We start from the raw sequence: 12,761 nt of genomic DNA, 5'->3' as shown, positions 1-12,761 counted from the left end.
ATTGCAACTTGTTAAAATGGAAATGGAAAAACAAACAGGAAGAGCAGGTGGGATAGGTTTATTATGGAATATAGCACTATGTCTTGAATTTAACTCGAGCACAGAGGCCATAACATTAACCCTTAAATGCATTTATGTCAAATTGTTCATATTTTTAGAAACTAGTCAACCCATCATGTCAAAGGTGTAAAAGTAGAATAAAAATAAATTAAAACCTGATTTCCTTAGCTTTTTCAGTTTGAGCTCTGTAGTTGATTTTTTACAGTCTGATTTTTTTTTTTTTTTCAGTATTTGTTCTCTGACACTTGGTGGTCTTATGAATGAGTTTTTAAGCCCTTATAAAGCTCTAACTGATAATGTTACTCTGATTCAACTGACAGCTTAAGCACGTGCACATGTCCTCTACTGGCTTATGAAGTGTCCATATTTATTAGAATAACCCACTGAATCAGGGCTACTAAATGGATGGACTTTTCAGTTTTTGCACCTTCTGACTTTTAAGTAAAGCTACATATTTTTAATATTTGGTGGAAATTGATATGCCACTACCACAAGGTTTCATTGGCAGGCACCTCTCCAGGTTTCCCCAGAGCAGCTGGATGTTCTGTGCCTGGGAAGAAAAACCAAGTTTATTATGGCTAAGTGAAAGGCTTGCTATATTTGTTTCTAATATTCTGGTTTTGTCAGAACCCCTGACAGACTTAGCATTTAGTCTTGATAGATACTCAGTAAAAAAGGCAGGGGTATTCCACAGGCCTTAGTTTATTCAGATACTTTCTTAGGATTACTATTGATTTCTGCTCTATCATGCTTATTCTTATAAAGGATTGATTTACTCTTGCTTGATGTGACTCAAAGAAACTTACCCCTTGATGTCAAGCACAGAGTAAAAGCTAGGGATCAAAGTAGGGATTTTTACTCGAGTAACCAGTAATGAGTTGCCCACAGAAGGATGTAGTTCCCCATGGTTTCCAAATGTTTGTTCCCCTGCTTACTTAGAAGGTCTTCATTATATACCCAGTGACATTGGGTCTGATTTATTTGGCTCAATGGCACTGGCCTATAGGAGCAATAGTTCAGTGGGGTTTTTTTACATGGCAATTTTAAGTAGTTGGAAGAAACAGAAATAATAATTCATGCTTTTCTCTGTATAAGCTGTTAGGTTGTAAATTAGTCCTGCGTATGGAAGAGTATATTGAGAGTTTTATGAAGTGCTGGCAAAATGAAGTGCCTGATTTGTAATCCTTGATTTATAGCATTTTGGAGTATTATTAACCCTGTTACTAATTCTGTGTCATCTTATATGTAAGATGAGTAAATTCCGTGACCAGGGCATGAATTGGATGAAGCTTATGCATAGCCATGACAATAAGCTAGGGAGAGATTAGTAATTTCAACTGATGAGACATATCACCTTTTATAAGTTTTTCTGTGGCTTTTTCTTTTGAGCAATAGATGATGGATATTCAGTAACCCTCCTGAGCTTGCCCTCAGATTCTCCTCTGTCTGTAGGGGGGAGCGGTTGGGCCCTGGCCCTTCACCCTCCTTTGGGTCAGGTGAAAAATGAGGGTGTTACCTCTGAAGTGCCCCAAGTGCTAGACAGGGAATAAGGGCAGGGAGTTCTCCCTTGGTTTCAAATAGTCAGAGAAGCATTTAATCCTGTGTGTGCATTCAGGAGAAGGACAGGGGTTAATTCTGCACTTGAGAGCAAGAAAAATGTTTGAGCAAGACTGAAAGGAAGCAGTAAAGAAAAAGAAATGACACTCCAAGATCCCAGGGGCAGGGGCTCTTGGGATCAAATTCTATTATTGATAACATTACCCAACCTGTATCCGTTATACCATCCTTGGAGTTCCTGTGAATGTTGTCACTGCATAGTAGTGTTGAACTAGATAAAACAGCTTTCTTCCCTGAAGACTTATCCTTATTTTCCCAGCACTGGTCTCTAATGGTTTAAGCACAGTCATCTACTTTGTGTTAAATTTTCAGGTACAGTGTAAATAAAGCATGCCATGAAGTCATAAATCTAATCCCTCACATTTTAATGGGGAAACAGGGAATTATGCAGTCATTCTTGTAAAGAAGAAGGTGAAAAAGGTAATCTGTGTCTGAAATGGCTGGATTGTGTTCTCTGTCATACTCATTAACTTAATCTGTAAATTTGCCTCCAGTTGGGGGCTAGTTTTCTAGTGAATCAGAGTGAGTTTGTTTTGATTACCATACTAATGAGTGGGGTGAGAGAAAATGAATTGCAAAGCAACTTTCCCTCTTTCCCCCCACCCTTCCCGTTTGTGTGAAAGTGGCCTGATTCTTTTCCTACCTGTTTGGCCTGGGAAAGTTGATGTGTTTGGGCTACAGTTGGAAAGGCTGTATCACAACTGCTTTGGGCACATGCATCATGCAGGACTGTGTGGTAAAGGTGCTGGAGTCTGCTTTGAAACAAGATGTGTTCCTAGGAAAGCAGAGGCAGCTTTTGGTGATTTGTGACACAAGTCAGTATGTCTGCACGAGATACTGTTAACACATTAGCTCACGTCAGTGCCAATTTGGGTGCATGTATGCTGTGCTCTGTTGCACGGTCTGGAGATACCTTGCTGTAGTTTGAATGCACTTTTCTTGGATTAGGAAGAAACATTTTCTTTCTGTTTATCCTTCAGGCAACAAGAGCTTCTCTGACTCAACATTGTACCAGTCTGGGGGAGTCACTGGGCAAGGAAAATGATATTGCCCTGATTATTGATGGCCACACACTGAAGTATGCCCTTTCATTTGAAGTCAGGCAGAGCTTTCTGGATTTGGCACTCTCCTGCAAAGCGGTCATTTGTTGCAGGTAAGGAATTCCATTACTTTTTTGGGTAACAAAATGGGCGTGAAGCCTGTGAATAAAACTTAGTGTGCACACTGCCACTGAGAGCAGCTTGCTTTGTCGAGTCTTTCTTGCTCCTATGGAGGAGGAGGTATGTCCTTCATTAAAACTGTCATCAAATAATGCCCTCTGCCACTTTCAGTCCCAGCTGAGTCCGATCTCTTCTATGAAGTGATGAAAGATCATGAGGAAACATTGTGCCTGATTGCCCGGTTATAGTAGATGCTGATGAGAAGGAGCGGTATGGATGTGGTCATTTGTAATCAAAATGTTTGTGTGACTTTTCAGCTCAGCTCGAGAGAAGGTCTCTGGGTGAATTTAAGTTTGTCTTGACTTCTACTTGTGTATTATGTGAGCATGTGATAACAGTGCAATTTGCCTCATTAAAATGTTAGACTACTGCTTGCTTTATTAAGTCACAGCAGAGTTTGTTGCCGTTTGTGGATTTAGCTATACACAGATGTGGTCCTATGTCATGACTACTGCAGAAGGAAGGAAATAAGAGCCCCAAGAAAATGAAAACCAAAAGCTGGCTTACTTTGCTTTCTGTGTAGCAGGAAGGCTGCATCATTTTTAACTTTGAAAGATTATGTGGCTTTGAGGATTGTGTGTGTTTGTGCTCATTGCTGGTATTCGTGGAGAACTGTGACCTAGAAGGGATTGTTGATTTAGGCAGGCAGGAAGTTTTATTTGCATTCTAGAAGCAAGACCTACTTTGTGGGAAATAACTATATGGAGACTTTGTACTACTTTTTTTACAGTCTTACTTACCTTTTATGTGTGCACATGGCAAAAACAATGTTGTCCATGCACCCGAAATAGATGAACACTTGGGCTTTTTTTCTGACTAGTTTCTTTGCATTTGTTTTCTGGACTGCTGTACTGCACAATACTGGGGCTAGAGCTGTTCAACATCTTCATTAATTTCCTGATGATTAGATGGAGTATGTCCTCAGCAAGTTTACAGATGATACAAAACTGAGGAATGATTGATAACACTGATGGCTTGGCTGCCTTTCTGAGGGACTTCAACAGGCTGAAGAATTGAGCAGAGAAATCTCATGAAGCTCAAGAAGGGGAAATGCAAAGTCCTATGCCTGGGGAGTTACAACCCCTTAAACTGGGGGGGTTGCCAAGCTAGAAAGTGCCTTTGTCCAGAAGGATCTTTGGGTCCTGGTGGACAAGCTGACTGTGAGCTAGCAATGAATCCTAGTGGCAAAACAAAGACTAGCACTACCCTGGGCTGCAGTATAAAGAGCATTGGTCGAGGTTGAGGGAGGTGATCCTTCTTCTCCACACTGGTGAGGTCACATCTGGAATGTTGTGTCCAGTTCTGGGATCCTTAACATAAGATGCAAACAGGTTTAGTGGAGAGAGTCCGGTGCAGGACCATGAAGATGAAAAAGGGGCTGGAGCATCTTTTCTACAGGGAGAAGCTGAGAGCTGGAAGGGTTCAGCTGAGAAAAGAGGAGGCTCAGAGGGGTTTGTATCAATTTGTATGAATATGCAATAGAAGTGAATGAAGACGAGGGAGACAGGCTCTTCCCTGTAGTGTTCAGTGACAGCAATTTTTCTGTCCCTGTCAATTAATCTACTGTTGATTAATTTTTAAAAATTTGGGCAGGGGGCTAGAGGAAGAAGGCATGAAGTCTTAGAGCAGAGATCTCATTTCTGCAGCTGTTTTGTGGAGTGACAAGTGTTTTACCAGAGGGAGCTAACACAAGTGCAGCCATCTTCTGAATGCAACAAGCCCCGATGTAGGGCCAGGAAGAGGGCCAGAGTAAAGGTACTTTGGGCTTTGAGAGCACCAAGTGCCTGGGAAGGGAACTGACCTGATGTTGTGCTCTGTTTGTGACGAAGTTAACGAACACAGAGCAGATAGAAAGTTCCTGCTTTCCTACTCTATCACAATGCTGTGGTAGAGATCCTTCCAAGGCACTTTGTTAGTTTATTTCCTGAAGATTCGACGAGTTAAGTCAAAGACCTATGTAGTTGAAACAAATAATAAATTGCAAATTATTAAAATTACACAATATTATAAAATAATAAAATAAATGTAATTAGCTGAATATAAATAATGGTCCTGTTTTGCCAAGAGACATGCAATACTGAACATTTCCTCTTTCATTATTCCATGAGGGGAGCCAACAGGGGCTTTATTTATTAGTGAATTAGCAAATTGAGGAACAATGCGGAAAAAATACTGTGAAGTATAAATCAAAGGGGAAGAGATGATGTAATTTCATAGCTTAAAAGGAGGAATGAAAATAATTGAGTTTTAAGTCCCCAGGGAAAAAGAGGAATGCTTTTAATAACCTTTAAGGCTTTGCAGGAACCTTCCATTCACTTGCCAGGTGCTTGATACTGAAGCAAGAAAAACATTTCTTTTTCTGCTCTGGATTATTTTCGATAGTACTTTGTCTGTCAAATAAGGCAGTGCACTTATACTTCACAGGAAAAAGTTTTAAAATGTAATTGAAAAAGAGGGCATTTCAAATTAGAGTTAGTCTTCAAACAAAAATGTTAATTGGGAGGGGGATCTGGCTCTTTAACTTAGTGGTATGATGTTTAACCATTGTAGGAGGAGTTGCCTTGCTATTCTCAACATTGCATAAATTCATGGGGCTTAATATTTCATAAATTGACTAAAACATTTTCATCTCCTCTGGGGAGTTTCAGCTGCATTTGCCATTCAAAAAAAATTTTTTTAAAATATAGTTAAGACATACTGTATATTCATTTTCTGGGCTTTAGGCATAAACTGTAGTTGAACTTGATTCTCAGGGGTAATCTCTTAAAATGAAACTGTAGTAAACCTGGCTCCTTTTTGCATTAAGAGGGAAAGATGGTATCTTCTGATGAGGTTAAGTCTTCCACTGTTACAGTGTCTCTAGCAGGCCACTGGCACAGTGGAGAAAAATGCACCCCTCGAGAGACTTGGTAAAGCTAGCAAAATCAAATCAAACAACTCTTTAAGAAAAAGCCTTGTTTGTTAAAAGTTTTTCCAGAGACTGACAGATCTCATTATCTTTCCTCACACTGACTGAGATGTCAGTGTGTCAAGAGCAAGCAAAACTTACTTTTCACTGGGAGTAAATGTTGTTTGGAAGGCAGTTGAACTCATGACTTCATTTATGAGATCTGAGCTGATGATTGCCTGTCTCTGGTTTTCAAATGTTCCTTTAATGGACCTGTTTTTAGTGATGTTTTGTGAGACACAAAATGTTAAGGCTTGAGTAGAAGTGAGATTATTCTTTTAATAACAAAATGGAGTGTTATCATTCATCTACTGTTTATACACCAGCTGATAGGTACAGCATATTGCTGCATTTGGCTTTGAATATAAAAGTAGGAGAGAAGTATATAACTTGTGTGTTATGGCATTTAATATTTAATTATTTAATATTTTAAAAGTCAATTTAATTTTAAATTTATATTTAATTCTCTGCTGAAGAGCCTGCCTTGAATTGGAAGTATTTGTAGCTGAATTAATGTGGTGTTTCAGAAACACATTTTTATGACTCTGCTTTGGGAACTTTTTGTATTGTTGTTGAATAGAACTTTTTTGCAGGTGGCAGTGACTCTGCCTTTGTATGGGTTTAATCCCATATTAAATAGCAATCCATCAGGAAGGAGCAATCCATCAGCATTTAAGAGATTAAGTAATTCCAAGCAGTTTATAACTACTCAGTACTTAAAATTAATTGTTGGACAACAGAAGTAGTCCTTTGTTTAATTTTTTTCACAGATGTAAGCACAACAAAACAAGCATCTCCAGAGAGATGCATAGCATAAGGCTGGGAACCCAAGGCTGGGCTGCGTCAGAGTCATTCTTTTCTCTTTTGCCTGTGTTACTGACCATTTCTGCAATAATGCTTGAGGTAATGATGCTGGGATATTGTTTCTTTTCCATAAGTGTACTTAGATCCTGCAGCTTTTCAGCAGAATGAACGGTGAGTTGATCCCCTTATAGGAGGGGTTTCAGGCGATAGGAAAACAAAGAAAAATGTCTCAATTGCTGCACAATCCATCAGCTTTACTGCCATACTTTGATCAGATGTCCTGTTCTGAAGAAGTGTCTATAAAGCATGAACAGAAATTGAGGAAATCCAGCAACAGCAATTCCTGTGGACTATCTGCTGTTTCTACAAGGGCACTTGGCATGTCATGTCTGCATCAGGATGATTTTTTGCTTGCTTTTAGGTTGAAAGGTGTGTGCAGTTGTTGCTCAGCATCTGAACACTGACTGGAGGGCTTCTACCCAGCCTCACCAGCCAACTTTAGGTGATAGCTGCACAAACTGTTGCTTTCAGTACCTTGAGCAGTATTGGAGTCGTAGTGATAATGGTTAGGAGCTGAGTAAAAAAAGAAACAAGATGAGAAAATACATGTTTTTTAAACAACCCCCCAGCAACAGCAAAACCCTGTTCTACCTGTGTTGCTATTGCATGTAGCATGCAGGGAGGCTGGGGTGAGGACATGAGCCCACAGGCATCACTCTGAGAACAGACACTAAATGTTCTGAAATGAGCGTTCCCTTTGACTAGCATGTCTCTGCTTGGGTGTTGAAAAGGAAGGGGTTTAATGAATTGAAAGCAGAAGGTTGGAGAAGGAAGGGAAAAAAGCAGCTTGTGAAGAGTACATGTTGCTAATTATTAGTGTCACTTCATCAGCTAAGGAGGGAAGAGAGATGAGGAAACAAGAGAGGTTGTCTCAGCACTCCAAGTTGTAAGGCCATACTTTAGGTGCTTCTGGTCTTCCATCATGATTTGGAGGAGACATTAATAACATAGCTCACAAAATGAACATCTGGAATACTTCTTGAATATTTATTCCCTCAACTCGCATATTGTTGCTGGTGTTTGTATTTGACAAAATGATTATTCTGTGCTGTAGTTCAGCATGTATTTATTTATTGGATAAAAAAAGTGTCTTGCTGGCTTTCATTAGATGAGATTCCCTTTTTCATGACAAAAAATTGCAACTCAATCCTGATTAAGAGTATGCAAGCCAATTCTAATGTTAATTGGTCCCTAAGAAAATTATGGATGTGTTCCATTTTCCTGTATGTACATCTTATGTTTCCCCTTGTCTGTCACCTACTAAATAATCAATGCTCGTTCTCTTGTTCTATTTCTGCCAACTCATGACAGCAATATTCATCTCATGACTTTGAAAACCATGAGGGAGGAGACATTCTGACAGCTTTGGTGTTTGTAGATAATTGAAGTGGGAGGAAGGTTTGGAGTTGCAGCATTACATGGTGCTCTCTGCACTTTTGAATAAAGAATAGTCACAGATGATTAGAAATGATCACCTAAACTGTTCAGTGTGTATGTAGGGATGTGTAAAGCAGTCCTGGGACTTTCTTATGATTGTTTTTCTTAAAAGCCTGTTGGCTGCTTTGCAAGAGCTAAGTTAACTTGGAAAATGTCACCAGTCCTGTGCTGGAAAGCTAGTATAGGCAAACTTTAGGAGAGCTCGATCTTACAAATTTTGGTAATTATTTTGTCCTCTGACTGGCAAAGTGAGTTTCTGCTGCATGTTTTTGACTTCTGTTTGTTCTTTTTAATTGGTGCTCTGTGCTATGACGTTTTCTGAACCTCACTCAGAGTTCAAATGACTCAAATGCATAGCTAGTGTTTAAAGGGGAAGAAGTTACTGTTTACACTTAAACAGTACTTAAAGATACTGTTTTAACTGGTATCATTTGTTTTTAAATGACACAGGTGAAACATCTTTGGCTCTTTCCCTTGGGTAACTATTAACTGCCTGACAACCTGAATTTGAATGATTCATGCTATATGGCCAAACATTTCTTGCTGCTTAACTTCATCCCATTATTGTGACTGTTCCTATTCTTAGAATTATTTTGCTTTACTTGTCATGTGGTTCAGATGAGGAAGTAATTCAAAGTAATCTCTAAGTTGAACCAGTGTTCCAGTTTCCACTACTATTCCCAATTTGGCAAAATGTTTGCTTGTTTGAATTTATTAAAGAAAAATACTCAGCTGATTGACTAAGTTTGTATTGTGTTTTAAACTTGGGTATGTCAGTTCAGATCTGGTATCTGTTTTAGTGTTCAGTTTCTGTTTATACTGGATGACCAGCTGAGTGAGTTCTCATGTCCGTAACTGTGATTATGAATGAAAAATTTGTTCCTGAAATACTCTGCTTCACCTCAACTTCCTGTTTCTGTTACAATTCTTCCTAGCAAATCCACTTAGCACCAAGTATTTGGAAAAGGTTGGAGGAAAGGCATGAATACAGCTAAAATCAACCTTTTTCATTGGAAACAATTTTGTAGGAAAAATACTGCGTGTCCTGATAAAAACTTAATAAGTTTCTCCTTCAAGTAGTGTTTACCCTAGTTGCTCTTTTGAAAATGAATTTGTTACCATTTTGCATTGTGAGCCTAATATTTAGGTGACTGAAGTCTTAGCATTTCACTTGATCTATCTTGTCAAATGCAAGTGAAATTTGTCTCTTGAGCAGTGGGGTGATAATACTCACAAGCAGTTCCAAATGGTATCAGTGTCTGTTTCTTCACCATACTGCAGTACCTTGTCCAAATTGCTTCTGGTCTCTTCAGTTTCTGAGCAGAAGCAGCCAGCAGTGCTATGTTTAGCGCTACACTTCCCAAATTGGAAAATAAACATTCCATAGATACTGCACATGAGAAAAAACTATGCTGCTGGAACGTATGCTATTTTAGAAGAAAGATAAAACTGTGGTCTGGAATACCTTCTGTTCCATGAGAAATTCATAGTACTGGTATATTTTTCCTTCCACAAGTGTTAGTGTGTTAACCCCTGTCTTCTGGTCAGGTTCCAAATTGAACAATTACTTTCTTCTCACTGAAATTCCCCTGACTTCTTTATTGAATATAATATTCTTCACTTCCTATGCAAAGCTGTTGAGGGTGATGGTGTGAATGCTAAAGGTCACCAGGTTTTAATTCAGAGGTACTACAGGAAAGTTCTGCTTGTGAACCCACCTCTAATTATTTGTATCCCTTCATTTTAGGCATCTGTTTTGTAAAAACAGTATCGGAAGTGTTATCACCACTCTCTTTAAACAAAAGATGTAGGGTCTTTCTTTGGAGGGGAGGTGTTTGTTTGGTATTTGTTTTCTTTCAGTATTTTTTATGGTTAGAGGGTGGTGCATGTTGACTCTGGGCTTACCCAAGTTCCTCCAGTTTGCCAGTGCAAGTGTAAATTAACTTTGTGTCTTAGCTGACACCAAAACGTTTGAACTCTTTCAAGATGGCTTGTGTGGCATATGTAATGCATGGTCTCTGACACAGTGCACAGAAGCATTCATTGGTGTATGCACTTGTATCTGGTAAGAACAGTTTCTTAATATGATGAGGTCTGTAGGCTAACTGCAGCTCAGTGTCCTGTCTCATATAAAGCTTCTTCCCAAACCAAAGATGTCAGACACTCTGATTCTCCATTAGACTTCAGTAATGCCAGTTTTTTCCTGTTTAGGCATTCTGGCACAACCAGAATCTTGACATAGTTGTCCATCATTCTTACTACTTGTTTGCTGTGCCAAATACCCTTTTCCTGAGCTCCCGGAGCAGTATGTTGTCTGCTAGGGAGTGACTGATGTTTCCTCTTACGGAATTCCCTGCTGGTCCATAAGGCTGGATAGAGGCCAAGGGTCTGGTGCCTTATGGCAACCTTGCAACTGGTTTGTAAAATCTTCTGACTGTGTAGAAAAGTTTCTTAATTCCTTGCTCACCAGGCTGCAATTGCAAGGAAGTATTTTACCTTTTCTGGTTTTTTGTAATGGTTTGTTGAATGTTGTGAAGAAATAGGTGGCCTTATCTTGATCATTGCTTACTATTCTGAATTTTCTTCTCTAAATATTGAGTAGTCTTAAAGATCTCAAAACTTTTCCTGGGAGAGGATTTGAGGATTGTCCTTGCTTTTATTGAAATATTTATTTTTGTCTTCCAAGTTTAATATTTGAATTTCACTGAAACCCTGATGCATGAAGGTACGGAAGACAAAGGCCTCTAAAGAATATGTGGTGCTGCACTGCATTCAGAAACAAGACTCAAACCAACTGTAATATTACTCCTTTCATAAGATCCAACAGAGCCTTGTGCTCTATCCCACAGGACCAGCTTAAATATTGTATTTTCCATTGTTAAAAGTACAGATATAAAATTACAGAGGCAGGAACAGTCTGTTCTGCAAGCTTCTTAGTACTGCAGGGAATTGCCTTCATGAGGACTCTGGGCTTTAGGGCACTGTAGTAATATGTGGGACACTGAACTGGTAAAACAGCTCTGGTCAGAGTTTCCAAAAGTGCTTAGTGTTGGTGGAAGCTGACTCTAGAGTATGTCTAAGTTCAGTTAGGAGCACAGCTGAATCCATATTAGATATTTGGAAAAATTTGACCTTACACTGAAAAGAATGGTTAGGCTTAAATGTACTTCTCTGCTATTCATACCTCTGAAGTCATGATAATAAAACCAAAACTATGCTTGAGGGAAATAGAGTAAACCTGATTTGATTCAACAGGCTAGACTAGGAAGCAAACTCTGAGTTTGTTCACATGAGTAGAGAAATGAAGAGGCTCTGGCTCCAATGGGCTATGCTGTTTTTGGCCAGCTTATGTACTTTAAATGTGTAGATCTATAGACTTGCCACTTCTTTAACTGTGTGAATAAATCCCACCATATTCTTCAGGGCAAACAAGGCTGCCCAGTTGGAAGTGATTTAGCAAAATAGCCGCGTTGGTGGTGTGCTAACTTTTGTGGGGCTTAGACTTTCCTTTGCACAGTTGCCCAGAGACAGTGGAAATAATTATTTGCAGAATCCTCTGTTTTGCAGTCTGTAAGGGATGCTCACCTGCTTATGCAGAGCAATACTAAACTCATCCTTTTGAAAAATAAAAATCTTATCTCTGTGCTAATAATTCTCCTTAGTCCTTCTAAGAAAAGGTAAGCTAGAAAATGTGTGAGGAATACCTGTACTTGCAAAAGAACTTGAAGAAAAGCTCGTTTTCTGCTGTATCAGAACTACCATTCAGCTTAAGGGCTCTGTGTTCTGAACACCACTGGCAGCGTTAAAATGGTAGAGACTTGGATTCTGCATTCACCAGTAGGCTGTTCTTATGCTGTTTCTGAAAAAGGAGGTTTAAATAGCTCCTCCCTATTTTAGGAAGGCTGCTTTGATATCTTGTTTTGGCATGTGTGTTGAATGCATCTTTCTTCTACTCTTTCAAACTTGTTTCTCCAATAGTGTCTAGAATAGATGATAGTAATAGATAGTGAAAATTATGATCTCAAATCTTTCTCCTTCATATCCCCCTTCTCTTACTGTTTTCCATGTCATGGCACACTCTTATACTTCTAAATTGCTCCATCTCACAGGTCTTCTGTCATATCTCACTTTGTATAATATGTGGTCTTTGTGCATTCCTAGGGTTGTTTTATTTATGCTCTGCATAAACCTTTTCTTTTCTACATAAACACACAAATTCAAGTTCCTACAGGGAACACTTTGATCAGAGCTTCTAAACCTGTGTAGGGTGTTACCTGTGGGTATTTGCCTACATGTGATCTGAAAGAGCTATTACTTGTCGGCCCTCCTAGGGAGAACCAAGGAGTCTTAAAAACAACCCAAAACCTGAAATAATGTGGTAAGGTGCCAAAATGAAGACAAGCTACAAACTCAATACAGCTGGGCTGAAGACATCTTTGAGAACTCAACTGCCTGTCATTTTCTGCAAAAGAGCTTCTTGTTGTTCAGAAGCATGTGCTGAGCATTCAGAGGTTGCTGGCTGAACTGATCCTGATGAGTGGGGAGGCAGGATTTGGCAGTCTCTGTGGAGGCTGAAAGGTCTTAAGAAGTGCTCTGCAGTTCAAGAATGGCTGCTA

The 12,761-nt window shown here is 39.3% G+C and overlaps 1 protein-coding gene across 1 annotated transcript in view; it reads left to right on the top strand.

The window, feature by feature from the left end:
- Positions 1-12,761, top strand: part of ATP8A2 (ATPase phospholipid transporting 8A2) — a 320,460-nt gene that overhangs the window by 118,414 nt on the left and 189,285 nt on the right. The window contains exon 25 of the mRNA XM_039565493.1: positions 2,658-2,830. Within this exon, the coding sequence (XP_039421427.1) occupies positions 2,658-2,830 (173 nt within the window). The remainder of the gene's footprint in view (positions 1-2,657; positions 2,831-12,761) is intronic.

Source organism: Corvus cornix, chromosome 1, assembly GCF_000738735.6.
Source record: "Corvus cornix cornix isolate S_Up_H32 chromosome 1, ASM73873v5, whole genome shotgun sequence".
NCBI classification, from domain to species: Eukaryota; Metazoa; Chordata; class Aves; order Passeriformes; family Corvidae; genus Corvus; species Corvus cornix.
The sequence above is the reverse complement of the archived record's forward strand: the minus strand, read 5'-3'. Positions and strand labels throughout refer to the sequence as shown.